The sequence below is a fragment of the Plodia interpunctella genome, chromosome 2 (genome assembly GCF_027563975.2).
Source record: "Plodia interpunctella isolate USDA-ARS_2022_Savannah chromosome 2, ilPloInte3.2, whole genome shotgun sequence".
In the NCBI taxonomy this organism is placed as follows: domain Eukaryota; kingdom Metazoa; phylum Arthropoda; class Insecta; order Lepidoptera; family Pyralidae; genus Plodia; species Plodia interpunctella.
Genome location: NC_071295.1, coordinates 6294685 through 6318984, shown reverse-complemented (window position 1 = coordinate 6318984; position 24300 = coordinate 6294685). Strand labels below are relative to the sequence as shown.

The 24300-nt window shown below is 33.6% G+C and overlaps 1 protein-coding gene across 7 annotated transcripts in view; it reads left to right on the top strand.

The window, feature by feature from the left end:
- The window catches only part of KCNQ (KCNQ potassium channel), a 41453-nt gene extending 17441 nt beyond the window's left edge, over positions 1-24012 (top strand). For 2 of the 7 annotated variants that reach the window (XM_053761129.1, XM_053761089.1), the window contains 11 exons: positions 3010-3138; positions 3444-3554; positions 3823-4010; positions 5303-5463; positions 9186-9281; positions 12529-12599; positions 15060-15187; positions 17024-17120; positions 18185-18489; positions 18913-19019; positions 20665-24012. In XM_053761129.1, coding sequence (XP_053617104.1) covers positions 3010-3138; positions 3444-3554; positions 3823-4010; positions 5303-5463; positions 9186-9281; positions 12529-12599; positions 15060-15187; positions 17024-17120; positions 18185-18489; positions 18913-19019; positions 20665-20909 — 1638 coding nt within the window. In that variant the 3' untranslated portion in view covers positions 20910-24012. Of the gene's footprint in view, positions 1-3009; positions 3139-3443; positions 3555-3822; positions 4011-5302; positions 5464-9185; positions 9282-12528; positions 12600-14333; positions 14462-15059; positions 15188-17023; positions 17121-18184; positions 18490-18912; positions 19020-19610; positions 19726-20664 lie in introns of all 7 variants that reach the window. The other 5 variants (XR_008405719.1, XM_053761142.1, XM_053761102.1 and 2 more) reach the window with 5 other exon arrangements.
- The last annotated feature ends 288 nt before the right edge of the window (positions 24013-24300 follow it).

The window sequence follows — 24300 nt, the reverse complement described above, 5'->3', positions numbered from 1 at the left end:
AACAGCCTGTTTTTCGACGTCGTTGTTTGTTATTGCATTTTTACCAAGCGAGCGAAGCGAGCGAGGTCTAACATTCTACTTGGGGCAAAAATACATTATTTGTATGTATGTATGTATGTATGTATGTATGTATGTATGTATGTATGTATGTATGTCTGTTTGTTTGTAACGAGATAACTTTCGAATCGTTGCGTTAATCTGATTTTGATAAAATTTAAAAGGTATGTAGGATATGCGAATAAAATTTTTAAGTTCATGGGGCATCAAAATCGGTTCATCAAAATCGGTTCATCAAAATCGGTTCAGTCATGTTTGAAATATTCACAATTTTGTAAAAAAATATTGTGTTCGCGAGGTCTAAATTCGCGGCGAAAAATTAAATAAAAAATAAATTATAGAGAAGAGATTTTAATAGGAGTAACTAAGTAGAAGTAATGCGAGCCTACGAGTTTGTTACCATGGTAGATTAGTAGTTTAGTTGAAAGACGAACAGAACAAACCGATTTTTTAATACACTCAAAAAGTACTAAATACTTACAATTCGTGTTTCTTTAAATTTGTTATGATATGTTAGAATAAATATTACCCATACTTACACATACATCCCAATCCAAATCTCAAACTTAAAAAACTATTAAACCTTCAAAACATAATATGAAAACATTCTAAATATGTACAAATTTTACTACCAGCTGGAAATCTGGTCGGTGACAGTTTGAGTGGTAATTTACAGACTTTCCACTTGATAAATGAGACGGGAAGCCAAACGTTTATCGTAAAATTACCATATCTAGACCAACACTGAAAACCTAGCATAGTCATGAGGCTAGACCGCAGTTTTTATAGGAAGGCTAGAATAAATTGACTTGGAAGAATTTTATTTCCTTCCCTACATAATGCAAAAGAGAAATGGAAATATGTTTCACTTAAAAAGAGAGTTTACTGCATACAAAGGGCTACGTTTAAGATTCTTTTTCTTTAAATTATGAATATTGATTAAAAATATAAGTACCTCGAGCCGACGCCGCCGCTCCCTAAATAGTTAATCAATTTAATTTTTAAATATGTGCCAATATGTATTTGATCTAACAACGTGACTACAGATTAATTTATCTGATAAAGCGTCCACGTGCTCCTAATGTAAAAGCTCACTGTCTGTTCGTCCAATTCTCCATCTGTCATAGACAGTAAATCCTTTTGAAATAAAAATGTAGTGAGATGGTTTCTTTGACATTAACATCCTCTTAGATGATGAAATTTACTCTTAGTATATAATACCCATTTGAAATGTTTGTATGGACTTTGCTAACTTGATTATGCGCACGTCAAGAATAATTTTATTTTTAGTTAAGTTTTATCTGATATACAAAGTACCAAGCTCTATAACATATACTTACGTACATAGACTGGCATGTCCATAATCAATACGTTTAGGGATATTCTTGAACAATAAAATAAATCAAGGGTGAAATTAGAAATAAATAATTAAATAGATGCAAGATTAGAAAAGAGGAATCCTTGGGATACGCTATCCCTTTCGCAAATTAATTATGCACAGTCTCCGACACCATTACCTATTTCCTTGGGTCTTGGGGCCCAACCAGTTAATTAATTGCTCTTAATTTGAATTTATTTGCATTCTTGAGTGGAAAGAAAGTTTTATCAAATTATATGAGTATCACTCATATAACTCGTTTGCTGACCCAAATAAAAAAAGAAAAAATATATAATCTTATAAAATCTTCTGCAAAACTGCGATAGTTTTGTAAACAACCACTAGTAGAGGTACAATACTATACGCAAAGTACTTATGAACATGCAAGTTCATAGTTACCTACAAACTAATATATGTATGTACGAATGCTGTTTTTGAAATTATGAGATTCAGACTGTTGACAGTTGATAGTTGGACACTGGAGATCTATCCCCAGTGAGACTCTAGTCTCATTTTACTCTTTGATAACGGAACCCTAAAAACTATGAAAAATAATATAATACGACTTCTAATGTAATAGAAAATACAACATTAATTTTGAAATAAAAATACTGACTTACAATCTTAAATAAAAATCATATTAATACATGTATAATTTTACCCAGTTCTTTTGGAACTATAAAAGTAAATCGTTTGATGACCACCTTTAGCGAAAGAGAAATTAAAGCGCGTCTTTTATTACGGGACTTTACATAAAAATTAGGTGGTGTAATAAGTTGGCAGGTTGCGGGCGCTTGCATAACTACGATGAGTTAGCAGACCGCCGCAATTTCCTCCAGCGAGGAGCGATCCATACAACTGAGACTTGATATCGGCTTACAATCGCTCCAGGTTAAAGTTGCATGATCACAATGCGAAGCTAATAGGCTGACGCGGCCCTATTTTCATTCCTTATGCTGCATTGTTTGCTATAGCTATAATTGTTCCAAGCATTTCTAACGCGCTTATTAATTTTGTTTATCGATGACTTTTCTTATTAGCAGTATAAATTTATTTATAGATCAAAGCTTTTAAGGACTAAATTTATCCCAATCGATTTGTTTTTATTACTTTTGGTTTTCAATTTGAACATATCTATATTTTCGATCTGAATTTAATAGAGAATTATAACTTTACAAATTTATTGAGTTTTGGAATTTTAATTTTACGTTTATACTTACTTTTTTACATACCTATATAACTAAAAAAAATGTAATCAAACCAGCAGATAAAATGAACTGAAAAGAGCTTGATTTTTTGCGTAAACTTCGCTGCTATTACAAACGGTAACATTTATTTTTCTTTTCATGTCTAATAAGTGACTGGATGTCTCTTTTTATAAATCACAGCTTTTATTACACTCAACTTGTCTAATGTACCAGAAAAATCCCTTACTCAGAACTTCCCGTATCTGTTTGATAGCGGACATTTCCATTGTTTAGACTAATCATAATACCGTGTTACGATTACGTTAAATCTAATATTATGTTATATTATTTGTTTTAGAACTATTTTAATCAAAGTTATTTTTTCAGGAACTAATAACCACACTCTACATAGGGTTCCTTGGATTAATATTTGCATCATTTCTAGTATATTTGGCAGAAAAAGATGTAGCGGATACCAAATTTAAAAATTTCGCCGAAGCTCTTTGGTGGGGAGTTGTGAGTATATTACCTATTTTTCTTAATTTAACTAGCATCTAGTGAGACAACTGATATTTTCTAATATTATTGCTAAAATAAATGATTTATATGTTTATTTATTGTTTTATATGCTATCGCTACATCTGGCGATTTTAGCTACATATAGGCGATGGCCTATTTTTACGAAGAATTTAATGTAGAAGAATTTAGACGAAGAGACAGAAGTTTGTCAAAACATTTCAATGAAGTAGGTTGTATTTGTTTGTTAGTTTAGATATGTGTGTATATATTCTATATATATATATGTATATATATTCTGTTAGATCACGCTGTGCACAGTGGGGTACGGCGACATGGTCCCGCAGACCTGGCAGGGCAAGTTCATCGCCTCCTTCTGCGCTCTGCTCGGCATATCGTTCTTCGCACTCCCTGCTGTGAGTACCACTTTCATTGTTACGTAGTGTTTCGAAACTAAGTCTAATGACTACTGACACAGACATCCATTTGTAGGAGATCAGAGCCTAAGGAAATATTAACTCACTAGTATATAATGGTAGTAGACATTTATCCGTGAATTTTGAACTTACTGGTGTGTAGAAATAGTGACAGATACGAAAACGACGGGTATGATGATATTTCCAATTACCTTGCGACTGAGGTTTTTTAGAGTCAAATATAGTGAATGAGATACATTTCTACCAGGGTATATTGGGGTCGGGCTTCGCGCTAAAGGTCCAGCAGCAGCAACGACAGAAGCACATGATAAGGAGGCGCCAGCCAGCCGCCACCCTTATACAGGCTCTGTGGAGGTGCTACGCGGCCGACGAGCACTCCATGAGCATAGCCACATGGAAAATACATCAGATTCCACTGCCCAGTCCGCAGACAAGGTAATCTCTTTAGTTTTTATAGATTAACCTTTTCAGAGTATGTGATAAAAATTTAAATAAGTATGTATTTCTTTTGTCCTAGTTAGGTATTTTATTACAATACATATTAAAGTTCTCTAACAATCAGATAGACAGCTTACGCTAACGCATATTAATAGGTTCAGTCTTTTGGCACGGAATAAACGAATTGAATTGAATCCTAAAATCATACAAAGATCCCCAATATATAAGACGTAAAGAGATGAATTAATTCAGCCGAACTTGCATGTTCTCAATAGCTCAGTGATCAAGCGCACTGCCCAGATAGATAGATAGATAGGGGCGCGGGTTCAATTCCCGCTCGATCCCAGAATTTTTTCATCTCATTATTATTTTCAAATATGTACCTACTCCATAAATTAGGTTAAGCAAATCTACTTACTTACTGACTCGAAAAATGCAGCATATATTTTACATCGATACTACATTAATACTCATAGCACAGTTTAAGAACACGTTGCTATATGCACTAAATAAAATTAACGAGCACTAGTTTTCCTAAATGCTGTTCGCCGTATATACGAGCCTGATTTGAATTTAAAATGAAGTGAGCTAAGTTCTCAGCGCTGTTTAATGTACACATATTACATGTTTACATTATAAGCACTTCATTATAAGCTCCGTATATGAGAGAAGTAACATAGTTTAAACCGACGACGGTATCATTTTAATTACTGCCTACTACGTAAGTGCTGGATCTTTATATCGGCCATGAGAAAAATAAAGAAAATGTCAAAAGAATTCACCAAAAGAACACTATGTGCATTACCACTTCTACCCCGTAGTACATAAAAGCTACGCCATAACAGAGACTGCTACGGCGTAGCACCACGAGGGGCTACGACGCGTGCTACCGCCAAGCAACAGTATGTTTTGACGTGACGTGACACGATTACACAAACCTATATAATGTTTTTCTTCCAAAAATAGTAGCCTATTTTCTTAAGTTCCCAATAAAAAAATTAAATTCATTAAATATGTATTATATGCCTATTTTGAAATGAGCTTCTTTCTATCCAAAAATACTCAAGTGTTTGAATATACAGAGCGTGCTAACTAAATAAAAGTGCTGAAGCATTTAAAAAACCGTGCATACATTTACTGAATATTATTAAATTTCTGCGAGTATGCACGTTTTTCACTGCAAAATATCATATTATATTCTGTCTGTGAAACTCCATACGCTAACGGAATGAAACTGTATTTTAAAAGAGATAAAAGCGGCGAGTGACGGTTGTGTGTATATTTGCCAGTCGGGTGATGAGTGCATCGTTCAAGAACAATGCGTCGTTTGTGTCGCGGCTGCCGACCATCCGCCGCCACAAGAGCACCTCGCTGCACTCCCCCGCCCCGCACTCCAAGCCCGCCGTCTCACACCATCGCTATGATGTCAACGCCAGCGCTGAGAATCTAGGTAAACCTTCTCCTAACCCTAAAAACTTTCAGTCTGCACACATTACCACTACCAATTTTATCAATATTAGTGTGCTAAATAGAACGCATAAAAAACATTTAATTTATATTTACATATCTATTATACATACTATAAATATTCGCGAACGAAAATTTTATCACTTTTTGGTCGCATGTCAATTTTCAATTTATTTTACCAAAATTCCAGCTGCATTGTTCTTACATAATTCGAAAATTTATTAAACTTTTTGATATCTACCTTCCAGTTATTAAAATTAAAACTAACCAACCGAACAAAACTAATCTTTAAATCGATTGGCATTATTAAGTAATACGATATTTAAAACAGAATAGAAATATAGCTAGCTGCTACAACAAAGGCACCTCATTTAAATTCTGTTCACAAAACACGAGGAAAAGGAAAAAAACAAAACAAATCATAAATTATCTGGGAAGACAAACAATAGAAATGGATGGGCAGCCGTAGGCGCTAAACACAGGAGTGTCATCATCGATCACATCACATACGAGGTATCAAGTGCACCCGGGTTCTAAATTTCAAACACGATGACCGATAACACCAGCACAGAATTATTTTCTACGAAAAACTACATTCATTTATATCACAGTGATGTGCAGTATCAATAGATGTTTGACAGAATGGAGTGTGAAATCATATATTGCCCTGTTTCGTAGATAATCATACGTCGGACGGGGACCGTGCGTGTTGTCTACTCCATTGTTGGAAACGCTGCTTTAAAGGTTCTATTCTTCATCTTTTAGACGGCACCATGGCATGACCAGTTACAGTCGATAAATTTCTGCTGCGTTTCTTATTAATTCTCTTAGTAAAAACTTCCAGAAATTGTGAATACACGAAAACGAGTATTGTGTTGACGACGTCGAGTCATTGAGACCGGAAAGAGTATCCGACTTCCGGTGATAATGGCCACGTCTCTTAGCTCCAGACACGATTGCTGACATCCTACTATTTCTTTCTATTTTTCACTTTTTGAAATAAAATGCACCCGCGTAGATAACTTAAGGCTTCGAAGTTAATACTGCGTTATGAAGCTTCACAAACAGTTGACAGAGTGGCTTCTAGAGTTGACGAGCTTCCGCGTGCGATGCTGGTAGAGAAGGAGACGCGCGATCATCTAGCATTCTCTAGCAAGGTTCACCCGATACGTTTCCAGAATCATGTCGAAAGCGTTATGATATTACTGGAATGGCTTTCTTTCAGGCTTTCTTTGAGTTCGGTTCAGTATCTATATTAAATAAAATATGACTAATTTTTACACAGCTTTGCATTCTTTTTTATGCATGCAAGATATAGTTCATAGGAATTTTGTAATATATGAACTTCTTTTTTAATACCTACCTACTTATATTATTTAAAAAAGTCAGTTTTGAAGTATTTTAACTAAGTTCATCCCATCTTGTAAGAAACACAAAATACCAAGGTCTACTAAAAGAGCCGTTGTTTATTTGATGAATGCCTAATGTTAGCGATATTATTTTTGCAAGACTTGGTCAAAATATTTGTTCATCGTTGTTATAACAAAAACCTTCAGTAAAATTCAAATCCAACAGAAAATAATAATAACATATTTACTATCCTATTCCATTATTCAATCATATTTAAATTGGCACAATCCAAAATGATAGAGAAAACTATATGAACTAACATGCGGAATTCATTTACATTGGTTGAGAATATACATTCGGGAAGAAAACTATATGTTAGCAGAAAATATAAACATAAATTATACATTTATAAACTATATATACTATGGAATGTACGTAATATGATATCGCATTAATTCAGATATAGTTTACATATGGCACAAAAGGTTTATACAGCCAAAGTTGTCTTCTAGTCTATGCCGTAGCACCAGCGTAGAATTGCTACGACTTTCTGATCTTTATTACCGACGTCATAACGTAAATACATTTCGTAAGATTATCCTCGTCTTTCAAAATTATTTAGAAATTTAACCATAATTGCTAACATTAATGTAAACACAATATTTGTTATCAAAACTTATTTTTGTTTTTATTGTATAAAGTCAAATATGATTACTTTTTAGAACATAATATCTGTCATAATGTTTACGATAATATAAATAAATATAATGATAAAGAAATAAATATTTACAGTATAAAAACAACAGATATAGTTAGGTAAAGTGAATATATTATTCACTTTCCCCACATATAAGTAGAAAAATATTCCATGTATTTCATGAACCCAACTGATAAGGCTTTATCTTACGCCGCACTTGCTAATTACGCTTAGCACCTGTTTTTATCTAAACAACGTGTACATTTTAATATTTTTTAATAAAACAAGCATCGCATATTTTTAGAATTTTATTGGTCGTTACGAATATTAACGATCATTAGGAGAGCGATATTCTTGAGAAACGTTTGCACATAAGTTAGAAAGAGAACACAAACCGATCGATAGTTTGCTGAGACATTAAATGGCAACCGCTGCATTGGCCTCATTATTTAGGTGTTTCCTCATTGCAGTCAAAGCTTCGGTATAATATAATAAAATACTACCTGAGGTGAAAGGGATTTCCCCGAAGAAATAGATTATGTTGGTAAAGAGAAAAGAAAATTGACTATAAATCTCCAATGACAATATGGTATTTGGCGACCCCACGCGAGCTTGGAATCAGCCAGGCTTATGAATGAGTGATCCTTTTTTGGATCACTAATTTTTTTGCAATGTGATGTTGCGTTATTTACATTAATAGGATGGATTATTTTCCATAAATTAGATACTTCGTGTTTTACTATTCGTTCGTCAATTCGTTCTTTTACGTCAAAACGGAGCTATGAATTAATGTAATTTTTTGCTGGAAATAGTTGGAAGAGTGAAGAGTGATAGGCTAGGGACTTATTATCGTAGTTCTGAAACTATAAAATAATATGTACTAGTACTAGATTTTCGCTGTGCGTCTGTCAGCTGCGTTTCAATTTAGGAAAGTATAAATACGAGTATAGATAACTGAATGAATTTTAATGTCTGCGGAGTGCCGGCACAATAGGATTCAAAGCTATTTTCGTCAATCGCAGACCGACGCATTAACATTACAAAAACATCGGACTGACAGGCAGACAGGCGGACTCGCTCTTGATTTGGGTGATCTCTGAATCAAAATGTTTTATACGTGTATCCTGATACCTTCTAATTCCGGAAATGTTACATAAGAGCAATTTCAGAAGAAACAGTAGAGTTATTTTTCTATAAATAACAAAATAATCAATTCAAAAACCGAACACAATCGCTACTGTCAGGATTCTGGTAATCAAGATCATTATAATTTCCTCGTGACACGGCTTTGTTCAGAGACCATGAAAAATAATAGTTATTGTATAGGTATAGATACAAATATATTACCATGTCTTTATCCTTTATGGGGTAAACAGAGCCAAGAGTTGCGAAACTCGAAGGTCGCGTTTATATAGCTTTTATTTAAAGAATTATATAAAATGGTTACCAAAACAATGTTCCTCTAACTAACGTTAACGTTTATCTAACGAAATTATAATTTCAAACTCAATTTTGAAATAGCCATGTTACTTACAAAAAGTGTAAGATTCAAATTGTATTCTGCGAGAAGAGGTCACGATAAGTCTTAGCTCGAAACGAAAGCGAGTGCAATTTAAAATACACGTGGTGCTGAAGTGAGCGTGTGTATGGATTGGCAGGCGCGTCGACCGGCCGCGCGGGGCGGCGACCCGTCAACCCTTCCTTCAGCGAAGACTCGGTGGCCGAGACCCAGCTCTCCAAGAAAACCTCCGACGGTAAGAATACAGCTGGCCGATCTGACCAACCATACAGATTCCGCCAATAGATGTCTTTCCGTTTTAGACAAGTTGTTCGTCTGTTTGATCTGCTCTTCCTATCGCTTCCGAATAGATATCTTAACATTAGGTTTCTCTGTTTGTGAAGGTGTATAGACTATTTGTATACATTTCATTATCAAGTCACTCTTCATAAATATATTTGTCAAATTCTTAAATCCAGCTTTGGCTAACTAAAATGTTTTAATCATTTAACACTCGCTGCACATAGAATCACATAATATTAAATACTAAAAATAAAACTAATCGTCAGTGACGAACTTTAGCAGTAAATTGCACTAGTGCTGTTAGTGTTAGTTTGAACTAGACGAATGATGTATCTTACACCGAAATTATGAATTGACATGTGTGTGGTTAGACTGTAGTATTTAGCAGTTAGAGATATCATATTATGATGTTCTGTAGTAAGTGTAAGTAACCGATAATAGAAGTAATATACAAGTTATCATCAATTGTTTAGCAATGAAGACTATTTATGAGTACTTTTATCCTTATGACGCTGATACAAACATTATTTACATACGTTGCTCTATTTAATACTTCACTTAAATTCCATATAGTTATGTACTTCCATAAACCAAAATAAAAATATTAAGAAGTGAAATGATAATGTAATTAATTTACAATAATAATGATAGAAATATATATTACTAATAAATAACAAATTAATCATTTTACTCTTTTTAATGAAACCCACTCGTGATGAAAATAAATTATAATGCGCAATCGTTTGCGACATTATCCTTGTTGCATTGATCGCTTGAGACAACAATTCAAGCTATTATACATAAACGTTGGCAGTACATTGTTCTATATCGATCGCTTTATCAATAGAGAACTTCGCCAAACAGACAACAGACGATCTAAGTAACTGTGCATATTGAACAATTTTGATAAATTGGCTGCAGGTCGGTACAACGTATTCAATTCTTGTGAAAAGCTAGAAGTCCTTCGAAAACAATATTTTAAATGAAAGGTGTTTATTTTATAGCCCAGTCAACATGTATACCATAGATATATATGAAGTTCAATTAAATTTTATTTCACAGATTTTGGTTGTCAAAATTATACTTGCAGATTATGCAGAAGATGTTTTGCATAGAGACAAAACAAACCGTATTATTAGGTTCACTTAAAAATATTTTAAAGAAAAGGAAAAACGATAGTTTAGTTAGTTTAACTTTAGTTAGTTTGTCGTGAAAGGTAATTTGTTAATGTGCTATTGAGTAGGTATTCCTAATATGTATAATACTAATTACGTTATACAGACGCCCCTTAGACATATATACATTGCAACGATGTGTCGTCGCATCGCGTCGTCGGATAATTCACTGTCAAGTTTTGTTAGAGAATTCTACTACAACCTATAACATCTAAAATCTACTTTTACAGAAATCGCTACGACTAATGTGACGTAGAAAGATCTCTAATTCATGATCGCAATGTAAATTTAACATTAAAAAGTACAAATACTGAAGAGCGAATGTCCTCCATGAATAACGTCATACGGTAACTATCAGAGCAGTCATCATTAATATCAGTCGGAGTGATAGTAAATCAATAGAATTATCGTAATTCATTGAAATTATAGTTTAAAACTAGCATGCAGCACGCTCTACTTGCCTGGTTCGTGCAGTCATTAAAACTTCGCTTGGTAAAACACGCCCGGACACTTAAATGTTACAATGATATTATTTTAAAAGCTTTGCATTTATTTCACGTTAGGTTTAAGCGAAATTACCTATTTATGACAGCGGTTGACATTTAAATTGAATAGGTGTTATGTATGTATATGCCATGGAATTAGTAAGTAGTTGTATGGAGTACTTATTCCATGGTATATATATGGCTAATCCAATAGGGCTTATTACGCAAAGGTCAGCGCAGATGGCACTACTGGTACAACTAAGGTACACAAACATTGCCAATAGAGGTAAAAAGCGCCAATTTTCAATATTGTTGCAGATTTACGACCAAAATTACATTCTACGCACTCGTGGTGCGAGCTTAAAGGAAAAAGGATGGATTTAATGGATTATTCTGAAAATAATAACACTATTTTAGGTTATGTTGCATTATTTGGTCAACTGTGTGATATAAATTTGATTTTGACTGAATATTTTACCTATGAAGTCCATATTTTAATAAGTGTTCACGTGTGAAGTGTTCCGAGCTTCTTTTCAACTGTTTACTGGCTCGAAAATTTTACAACGTGAGGCGTATCCCATAGTTTTCGAAGTTTTTTTATCATATGGAAAACGATTTTTCCCAATATTTCGGCACCCGAATATGCTACAGTGTTGAATATTTTCACAAACAAATGCTCACATAATGAAAGGATTAATAAAGTACTCTAAAATAAACGTTTTAATCGACATTAGCAAAAGGCTGCAAAGCTTTTGCTCTGTCGGGATATATGTGCAGTAATACTCCCTATTGACTGCAATACATTTGACATAGTACTTATTGCCATATTTGCCTATGAAAATTTGAAGTAAAAATAATTTCCTCGTACAATTTAATCGATTGACTCATATATCAATAAAATTAGCCAATGTGGCGTCTAATTGCATGTCATGTTAACGTCACAGACTACGTACGACTTAAGTACAAATGGAGTACCTACTTACTAATTCCGTGAGTACAAATATAGGTAAATGGTATTACTTGATTTATCGTGGTCAGCCTAAGTCGAACATCAAAAAAAGATAGCAACGTTTATAGAAATATCTATTAGGCATTTAGATTAATGATGGATTACCTACATAAAATTTAAAAGTCCTTAATCCAGTACAGGTAAGTTTTTCTATGTCGTAGGTATTAATTCAAAATTAAGTAGAAATAATAGATTTATTAGTATATATTATAATATACTTACTTACGAAGAAAGTAATTCTGCGCCGTTAAGAAAACTTGCGACTTCCAGTTCCGTATTTACAAAAATTTATAACATTATAAAATGCACTTGATATTTTCAAATAATTATGTAATAAATTAATAAATTGAAGTTATAACGAGCCCATGTTCCAAATGCATAAATTAAATTGTTCGCGATTTAAAGGATTATTCTAATTTTCTGAAATTTAAATTTAAAATATTTTCTAAATAAGATTTTTTAGTCACGCGTGCGAATTTGCCTAGGAATTTTATAGCTGATTAAAATTTATATTAACTTTATTTCCGACAGACGAAGACGAAGAGCCTCGCTGTGTGACGCTCACCCCTCGACACAAAGCTGCCATTCGATTTATAAGAAAGGTAAGTTTCAGTTCAGTATGTAATATGAATTACACTTACTACCTTACTACCTTACAGGCTAGTTTAATTTATAAAATCTATTTTATTACAGCCATTAAACTAACAATAGTTTATTCAATACGAAATTTTTCTTTCATGTTTTTTTTCTTTGTCAATTCGAAGAATTCGAAATATTCATATCTTTAAATTGGACATCGTTATATTTGTACTCTCTCGGAAATACGATCAATCAAAGGAAAATAGGTATTTTCAAAGCGACAGGAGTGTAACAATTCGGATAAAATGTTATTTCACGATAAAGATTTATTTATGTCTTCAAAAGGTGCTGACAGGTGTAACAAAATCACATTTGCCCGTGGAATTAGTAGGTACTCCGGAGTAGCTACTATTTCTATGCATTTGCCATTTAAAAAATGATAAAGTATCTAGTTTCATGGTGGTGGCAGGATGAAAATTCAATAGTTAATTAAAAAATACAAATAATTGTAACACACACAATTATTAATTATTTTAAAAGTTTTTACAAACTTAATTTATTATATTTAGTCTATAAAAATTATAGACAAAAATATACAGATAATTAGGTTACATATTAAGCGCTACGTATATATTTTTTTATAACACCAATCCTTGAGTAATATTCTCTGTGCAATTTTAATAAATACTTTAGAGATCTGCACTGCCGCATAGTAATATTAGATATACCAATATTTTCAATATTGAAAAGAAAATGCTATACTATTCCTTTTCTTTGGTTTCAAAGCTAGACAATAATGGATCTCAGTGATATTCTAATGTTCTCTTTGGATCTGTAAAAAGTATTTTAATAATGAAATATTTTCTTTTGAAATGTATCAATGTAATGAAATGTACGAGCACATAATACTTACATATGTATTTGAACCTGACCAATGATATAAGAAAAATAAAGTCAACTTTTCTATAAGCTCACATCGATGCGATCGATTGCGATTCGCATATTTAAAGTTCACAAGTTTTCAGATCAAACTTATTAGATTTATTACATCAGTTTCTGGTCTCAAACTTTTCCAATTTCATCACAGTTTGCCCAAATAGAGGATCCAGTATTTAACATAATATATATAAGATTGACGTATTTTGCACATTTCAGATTTCGCACGCAAACGAAGTTGCGGGAACAGCTAGTTTATAAAAAAGTCCAATAATAAGCTTACTATATATGCTATATTCTAATGTTTTTCATTTCTTTCTACAATTTAGTACTATCTAATTTAGGCTATAAGGAATGAAACAGTTTCATGGCATCCACTCGCATATGCGAGACGCTTTTTGCTCAACTACAACCTATATAGTCTGCTAAAGGGGTAGAACACCCTTTCAATACCAAATATCGCCTTTCGCCTCACATGTAAAAACAACGAAAATATTTTTCGACTTACTTACTTAAGAATATAATTAACTACTTAATTTTTGTTAAGTTTATATTGTTATCATAAAATGAAAATATAATAAATAAATAATATAGTCAACATCAAGAGACGTATAGAAATAAAAAGCTATAGATTTTCAACTCATACCAAATTTACTAAAGTATTTATTTATCAGAATAATAACGAAAAGATGCATTTGTTAATATAAATAATTCTCAAATATTTAAGGGAAATTCATAGACAGAGCCTCAATTTTATACGTACCTAAACTACTATATAAGTCTCACATTACTCTCAAGTGTTATTTATAACATTCTGACAGATGAAGTATTTTGTGGCCCGACGTAAGTTTAAAGAAGCACTAAAGCCGTACGACGTAAAGGATGTAATAGAGCAATATTCGGCGGGCCACGTGGACCTGCTGGGCCGAGTGAAAAACGTCCAGACTAGGTACCAGTCCGTCACTGATCCTATCCACACCCTGCACTACCGTTACGTTCTTTATTCTTTCCTCTCGTCTGGACTGTACCTACTTATGATGTTCTGCAATGTGATATATTTCGTAGAATCGGCATCTACTTAATCTACCCCTCTGCGTAGTTAGTATGTGTGCTATTCGTAATTGCAATGTAACAGCACTGTAAATTTCATTTGAAAAACTTTGCGATCACAATGTCAATTTATTTAGGTATAAATATTTCAGCAAATTTTTTTCAAGTGAATATTTACACTGTCTCCCAGCCATTAGATTCCGGGTCTGAAAACCACTCGTAACAGGTGCCTTGTCTACATTTAATAGGAATGTTTCATTTGCATGGCTACCTATTATTGTATGGAGCGTTATGCCGTAATAACTCTAATTACGTAAATAGAGATTTCTCTTCGACCCCTTTTTTAATTTAAAACGGTACGGTAAAATATCATTTAACGGACAGTTAATAAGACTACTTATAATCGGCTGCTTATAAGTGACTCAGGTCACCCAATTATTATTGAATACAAAATTAATTCCACCGATAAATCTGTATTGTCTCTTATTTTCGTGTAGCTCAAGTATTTTGTCGCACGCAAGAGATTTAGAGAAGCGTTGAAACCATACGACGTGAAAGACGTGATAGAACAGTATTCTTCGGGGCACGCTGATCTTCTAAACCGAACCAAGAACCTGCAGTACAGGTGAGGTTGGAGGCATTGGGTGCCCCCTGACGCACCGCGCGCGCTTCTTCACTTCGCCGTTGTTAGCTGCTCGGCCTCTGTTCAATACGTAACATACCTAGTCACAAACAGTAACTACACGAAACCCTAGTGTCATTAAAATTTATCATTATTTTACCTCATTACCGGCAAAGAGACATAAACAGGTGGCAATAATCATATTCGATTAACAAAAACTAGTTTTTTATTTTTCTTTGTCAGCTGAATGTAGTGAAATTATATGTTATCACTTAGAAAAATATTGATTGAAACAATTAGCAAGTATCCGTAACTATTTTAATAAATATGACATCAAATTTGTACACGCTCTTTTTAGGTATTGTTGGTAGTGTGTAGCGCCTAACTTAATATTTATTGAACACAGTTACTCAAACCCATAGCCTTTAATATTTACCCTTTGCGCAAAAAATATAAAATTATTCATTTTCAAAATAAAAATATGCATTCCATCCATGGTCACTTAGTTCAGTTCCTCGTCAAACTGGCACAGATCGATATATAAAACTACGAAATTGTGTCAAGGTGACTCTACGGCATTCCTTTTGAGAAATAAGTTTTAATTTTGTTGTTTTGTCTATATTTAGGCTTATTAAATTACTAAATATTTTAATTGCATTGCTATTGCACTTTACATTTGCTTTGCACAATCAATGCATGTGATATGTGTTTAGAAATATTATGTACTTAATTTATTTTAAACATGAGAGAAGGCAAACATATTATCTCAACAACATTGATTTATTTTATTTTATTGCTTACTCTCATTGTTTTATCTTAGTAAGTATGCATAATAAAAAAGTTGATAGGTGGATATATAAAAATATATACCCACCTATCAATTTTTGTCGCAATATTTCTAACATATCTGAGATTTGGGCAAAAGATCTCTCAATCAATATTTATATAGGAATGATATTTATCTCTATGTACTTATATATACTTTGTAACTATTTGAATATATGATTCACATAAATATGGATATTTTACTTAGAAATTATTTGATTCAGATATTTTGTAAATTTTACTTAAATGCTTAATTTATTATAATGTCTTCATTACACCTGTATTAGGTAGCTCTGTGGTAATATTATACAAACAAAAGATACACACACGGTATTATACCTACCTGTTTAACAAGACAATACTAGCGCTAACAAGCTTTTTTCGAAAGCCGCCATTCCTACTGTTTTACAAGATTTTAATTAACTTGTCATGTCAGTGTGGATCAAATCTTGCAAGCTAAATTTTACCCGTTTCGACTTGTCCTGAAGATTTTCGTTTTCCACATTTTCATGACAATGCATTATTATAATAAATCGAGGATCGGTTCCTAAAAAAGGAACTCAATGATTTGCTGCATGGGCATGTCACGCGTTGGGTTCAACGCATGAAAAATGTGATGCCCATTAAACAAGATCTCTCCAACGTCAATGATACTTTTATATATTTAACTGATGGCAAAAATTATTTGTTTTTAATTTATTTCTATATTTTCTGCATGCTTCAGACCGCTTTTGTGGGTTATTTATGTGCACTAGAAATAAATTACTCTAATTGAAATTTTGTACTAGTATTTACTGCATTTTGAGTCACCTTTCAGATTTAGAAATATAAAATAATAGTTTATACTATCAAACAATGAGTTTGCAAGGATAAGGATTGTGATATCATATCATCAATAAAAGCAATGCTGTCAGCAAAAGATCACAAGCCTTATATTTTGGGCCGGTAGTAAACTTTCGATACCACAATAAGCGTGGATAAGATGAATCCTCTAATTTTATTTTATTTCAACAGGTTAGACCAAATACTTGGGAAACAAGGATCGAAAGCTAAAGATGTATATGCATCCAAAATCAGTCTAGCTTCCAGAGTAGTTAAGATTGAAAGACAAGTAAGTATTTAATCCTATCCAATCCAACCCATCCATTTAGGTGTCATACTCGACGCTGGAATGACGTTTGGACCTCATATCGACAGTGCCAAAAACCGAGCAACGTTCATTCTGCCTCAACAGGCTCTCCGCCATCATCAGGCAGGTGTCACTTAGAAATAAGTTGACGCTCTACAAGACCTGTATCCGCCCCGTCATGTCCTATGCCAGCGTAATTTTCGCACACGCGGCACCCTCCCATTTGTACAAGTTCCAAGTCATCCAAAGTAGGTTCATTCGCCGCGCAACGTTTCAAAGAGTGATCGGAACGTTTCTTCAAACGCTCCTCTACCCACCCAAATCCGCTAGTCAGGCGCGCGTCCGAGTATAGGATAAGTACAGCTAATTTCCGTCGCTACCGGCATCGCCGGCCGCGGCATGTTCTTATAGATCTAGACGACCCCATTACGGTTGCTAATCCTTCAGCGTTCACTCGGTACCGCCCGGCGGCACCAGGACGCTTCTCTCAATAGGCCTTTCAGGCACCTTGAGCAATATACCGCTCTGGCCATTTTTCGAGTAACGCCCAAAGCCGAGGTTTGTTCCCACTTGGGAGCCCTTTGAGCTGTTACTGTTTCGGCTGTACTGTCCTTGTGACTGTCGCCGTATTTCCCCCGGTTAAGCAGTAAAGGTCGACGTAGCGACCAACTGCAAGTAGGCTTCGATAAAAAAAAATCCATCCATGCTCCTTATCTACTATATAGTATAATTAAATTTGGTACACGGGTAGAATATATCCTGAAATAACACATAGGGTACCTTTTGTCCCGAATTCTCACGGGGGCGAAGCCCCGGGGTGAAGCTAGTAGGTATGTTATATCGATACGTACTTATGCAACTGATATTATGTATGAAAGTGTGTTTTTGGTGTCGAGATAGTCTGAAGAGTGATTTGACTCGGGCGACAGCTAGAAAATTAAAATAAATAGGCGCAAGTTTTATTTATTTAGGTACTTATTTACATTTTCTTACACTATACCTTGTTTTTTAGCATTATTTGTACATTTTTTATTATTATTTTCCAGGTAGATGATATAGAAAGTAAGTTGGATCATTTATTAGAATTATACGAGGAAGATAGGCGGGGAACGCGTAGAATAGCTAATACAACGAATGGGGGAGAAGGGGGTTCGTCGACAGAGGGGGCGCTGACGCTGCGCGGGCGACCTGCGCTGACCGACAAGCAATGCTCCGAGCCCAACTCGCCGGTGTCTCGGACGTTTGATGCGCCAGCGCCTTCCTCGGCGGCGCCATTACCTCCCAAACGGCCTATGAACAGGGGCTACTCAGATCTGGGTACCCGATTCATGAGGAAAAAAGTCATCGTAAAGTAAGTTTCGTTTAAAGTAAGTTGTGTACATACAATACAAATAATATTTCGACAAGTACATAATTATATATAACTAGGAAATGAACTAACTAACAAGGATAGTAATATTTTGTTTAATTAAGTATTTCTTCTTGATGGTACTGCTCCTCCGATTTTGACTAATCAAAACTTTAAATGTCGCCCGCCTGTGACATTATTAATACGAACGACGACGATGAACGAATTTAATTAGTTTCCTCACTTCTGGAAAATGATTCGCATAACCTCACTTGACTCAAATATTCCAATACTTGACACTAGCGTTCTAGGGAAAGCATTAATATTTAAGAGATGTCTGAGGCTTGAATTCTCACAGGGATTCTGAAGAGTAATATTTAGAATGTGTCGAATTGTGTGGATACGTTATTCTTTCACGTGTTTCAGGACATCATCAAGTAGAAATGGTGACTCTCCGAGAGAAGATGAGGTGGTAATAGTAGTACCCACGGATCGGGATGACACGCCCCCAAGACTAGTTACAGATAGTTCAGGTTGGTATTTACGTATATAACAAATTGAATGCCTACAAATCTACTATAACGCTAAATCTATAATACCTATAAAGTATTTCATCACATATCTACCTAACTTGTTATTTCAGTAGGTGTATAGGTACTTGTTTTTTTCTTTTATTTGTAAGTAATTTCAAACTTTACACATTCAAGGAATTAAAACCAGATAGATACAATCTTAGTATGAACAGATCATTGCTGTATAATTTTATTTGCCTGTGCAGAGCGTCGACTGTGGATGGAGCTCCTTGATGATCGTAAAAATTAAAACCCATTTTTCATAATCAATCTCTATAATCAATATCAAATATCAATTCAATCAATAACTAACTCTCAGACTCACTTGTATGTGCTGACGCGATCGATAGGCTCTCTGCGCTGTATAACAAACTACATAAAGCTGAGCTTGGTTATTTGATTTTATATTGATTTGACTTAAATATTAATACTTAATGTCTAATTAAATGCATGATTGAAGCAGACCATGCTCATTTAATCACTCTATAAAGCTTAAACTATGCTGATGCCTTTCGAAATACTAATTTAACCAATTGCACGTCGTTGCCATAGGTATAAATATGAGAATATTACAAAATTGCAGCATCTTATGAAGATTATTCGTCGTCGACTTCTCTCTGACCGACAACTTGGGAGAGCCCCATTCTATATGGCCGCCGCGGGCTGCGTGAGTCCTTACCCTTCCCCTTTCGATGTGTGGAATGTGTATAATAGAATTTCTATAACCCCATCCCTTACTCTCCTTTCCAGTGAATGTATTTAAAAATGTTGTATTTAGATTCCTTCTAATTTACATTCATCTCTTTTACTTATTTTTATTAGTATAGCACGATAAAAACTTTTTATAGAATCTTTAAAAAAGAAAGCGATAAATGAATGTTCTTATTTCAGTTGTTCTTATTATCAAACATTAAAAAACGCCGTTTAATGATACGTACCTACCTATACAATATAAAAAAATACAATGAATGTTAAAAATGCTCGTTGAAATATATTTATGTATTTTCTTTCAAAACACTACTTTTTATGATTTTAGCATGTTTCTGTGATGTAGTTTTGCCTACAGTATATAGCCTACAGTATACGTATTGTAACTTTCATTAAAGTTATGTTTAAATTCTTTCCACATCAAGTTAAGGATAGACAATAAAATCTAACATTACAAAAAGAATATAATCAAATAGTAGCTTTAAATAAGCTATACAGGACAACCCTAAAGTTATTCTATTTAGTCATACATACAATTTAATACAGAATGCGAGTAACTTCATTTATAAAAAATACAGGCCTACCTGTATTTTTTATAGTAAATTTAAGTACCTATCTGAGGTGCAGGTACCTACAAGCCTGCCAAAACAATAATAAACAAATAAGTATTTTTTAAATTACATTTAGATCATGAAATGATAGATGTGCAGTGTGCTAAAAATGTTATTGTTAGAAAAGATTTAAAGTTGCCAATGGAGTGATAGGTAGTTTAAAACAAAAAGTAATAATTAACTATGTTTTTTTTTTATTTAACTACGGTGGATATAATTTCCTAAACTAGGATTGTGATTTCATTACCTGCCTTGTAAGCTATATTCATTGCTTGTTATATTTTCAGAGGTATGCGCGAGTTGTTCCGTGGATGTGGAAACTGAGGCGGAGGCGGGAGCATCCGGCAGTTCGGGGTCGGCGTCGTGGTGCGAGGGCGACGCAGCTGACGAGCGCGGCTACGGCTCCGGGGACTCCCTGGCGGAAGACGCAGCCTTGCTTGGCGACGTGGCGCACCCGCATGCGCCGAGGATAGTGCGCGCACAGAGACGGGACGTTGCCGTCGACTTGCATCTCTTGCACCCCGACGTCTAAAACATGATACAGTGTCTATCAGATAGATTTAAGTTTCAGCCTTTTTTATAACTTTTCTGCTTGAGTGAACAGAAGAAACGCGCATTTAAATCAAAGATGTGCCCATAATTTACTATAAAATGAAACCAACTGTGCTGTGAATAAACTAAAACCTAAATTGAATTTTGTGAATAAACTAAAAACATATTCAATAAGTACCTAATTATTAAGTACCTACATGATATATCAATGATGCGAAATTTATAAATAAAACGTTTCCTTGAATTTCTACACTCCTCATTCTATGCAGCGTAGATAGGAATGGCATACTATGCTTATTTCTTGCACATTCAGTCATAAAAATGCCGATGTCAATCTGATTAGATAGGTGCTTTTAAAGTGAAAAAAGCAATCATAGTATAGAGTGAATGAATAGATTTAATAGTGTGTCTTGTTAAACTCCAATAAAACTGTCGAACAACGATTAATAAATTACTTGGTTACTAGTGTCACGGATTCCAGTCGTTTATATTATACTATAGGTATAAGTAATTTATATTTATAAATAAAGACCAAAGACTCGAAATTAGACGTGGTTATAGTTAATAATACTAATTACAAGTATTATTACGCTTAAATAGATATTTTATATTATTGCTTTCGAATTGTATTAATACGGCACCAACTTTTTAACAGATTACGTACAAAAGACGTTGTAGATACCGACTTCGCGTAGTTAATCTTGAATTTTCTGAAAGTGACCATACGAATCTTGATAATAATTAACTAGATAGTAGCAAATCAGTTCCGCAGGGTATTGATTGAAATTATAGAAATCCTATTGTATTTTTAAAAATGTTGCACATAGACACAAAAGATGAATGCATGAGGCCCGTAAGGAATAATTTGTTACTATTTACAGCCAGTCTCGGCTTTGAAGTAAAATCATAATAAACAAAAACTTCTTCCGAAATCACACTATCTATTGGTGAAAACGGTACAAAAATCCATCCAGTGTTTTTAAGTTTATCGCTGACATAAGTACAGATGACGCGCCACAGGGCCTATTTTTAAAATAAGTAGGAATGTACTAACTTTTGACTCCCTCCTCTCCCCCTTCCCTCCATTTTTTTCGTTTGGGGATTGTATTAATAAAGAACGAGTGTCTTTAACTACATGCATACCAAATTTCATCAAAATGGGTCCAGCGGTAGACAGACTTTCGTATTTATAATATTAGTATGGATTCTATAAACATTAATACTTGAGTAAATATTATATTATGTAAAAAACAAAAGAAAATCTAATCTTTGAGGTATATGAGCAAATTGAGTGTTTTCTGGAAGTAGGTTGGTCTAGGTACTTAAATATATAAGGTAACACCTATAAGATCTATCGACTTGAGATATATTGGAGGTTCTATATTTCAATCAATACTTTGCTTGCATAGATACTATGCTTCAGATTTACAATAAAAACATATTTTATAGTTATACAAAAATGTACATATTTTAATAATAATATAAGGCGAAGCTAAAGTTTTGCAACGACCACGTTTATGTGCTTTTTAATATTGTCACCTTGTCACCTTACTTTCAAGTTTGATCTACGAGCAGTAGTCAATTTTTTTAAATCAATGATGACTCGAATATATCAGAAAAGGCAATCTAATACAATGAGAGCTTGAGCGTGCTACGTCCATACCGTATTCATAAATATCAATAGATTTTTTTTTCTTCTATGAAATACATTTGAAATATGGCCTAAACATTTTACTAACTATTCATTGTTTTTGTAAAGTACCTTTATTATGTAAGTTCCTATATTTTGTTAGTTCGAATTCGAATCGTCGAAAACATAGAACTGTGATAGATTTTAGTTTTATAAGTTTGAATGCACAAAAAGTTTTCTTTTTGATAACATTAATGTAATTAAAATAGTCACAAATCTGTAACTGTACAATCAAATCCTATTTAGGTAAATTCGTACTTCAATTAGAAACTTCCTATATTCTTGAACCAATTTTGAAACTTTTGGACATGTTTCTTAATAAAAGCAGGGTAAAGTAGCCTGACATACTTGTTAATAAATATAAGATTTCGTACATTTATTACATATTAAGTACGTTTCATCACCTGATCATTGTCCATAAAAAATATAGTAACTTCCTAAATGTTAAGCATATACTATATAGTTTGTATGTGCTGAACGGCTGCTTTTCCATCTATGTGTTGAAAGATGCTGAGCTATTAAGTACCTAAATAACCAAATTACATGTATACAAAAATAAATGATATCGACATCATTTTATGTTCACAGCTTAGATTGGACCTCACAGAAATGGTAAATGCAAAATGCATGTATGACATAGGATGGAACTTTGTAATAGTTTAAATGTTTATTTATGAAAATATACATTTGCTAAATAAATTTCCCACGTGACGTCACTATGATTCCAAAACAAAATATAATTATGTAGGTATGAAACTTAATTGAGTTATATGATAAATATCAAAAACCTAAACTAACGGATACAGCAATCACCAAAACACTTGTAAATAGGCGTCTAATCTTGACTGTACAATATCATCTAGATAAAAAAAACGAATGAAGTTTATTCTAATCCGCAAGAAGTTTATTCTTATTCTAATATTTAAATTTTGACTAAAAATTTATTAGGTACCTACGTACTTTTACGTGTTTTTTCCTGTGTATAATTGAATACTTACATCCGAAAAGCGTCTTCCGATGTTCAATACAAAATATATGTAGGTCTAAACCCTGCGAGTACATTAGATACTATAGTTGGTTTGAACTCGGAGTTTTCATCATAGTCTGAGATATGGATTGAAAAGAATTATTTCATACCTAAAATAATTAGGTACCATAATTACGAATGTAACTCATTCATAAATGGCATCACATCAAGCATACAAATTTTTATTTGATTGATAGTATCAAATAATTACCTATATTTACCTACAATGGGACCTACTGATGCCTGTAAGTTTTCTTAATACCAATACCTGTTAATATAATTTAAGCAAATTGCCTACCTAGTCAATTAAGGTTTGTTCACATCTGACCTATAAATGCTTCGTCATAGGTAATAAATAAACAAATGACCAAAAACAAAAAGTCTTAATTTTATTAGAAAATATTCTTTTCCCTTATCCTTTTGAATCGTAAGCCTACATATGTTTCGCTACGATGCCTACGACGGGCTACGAACTTGCTACGATATCTAATATTGGTGTCAGCTACGTACGACAGCAGCTCTTCGAATAGCTGTTCATATAAAGTAGGTCTGTAGCCCTTGTATAATCATAGCCAAACAAAAAAATGGGCAGTTATTATTTTAATTTGGCTATGGTCGTTTTACCCATAGATTTAGAAGGGCCCAGCGCGTGGT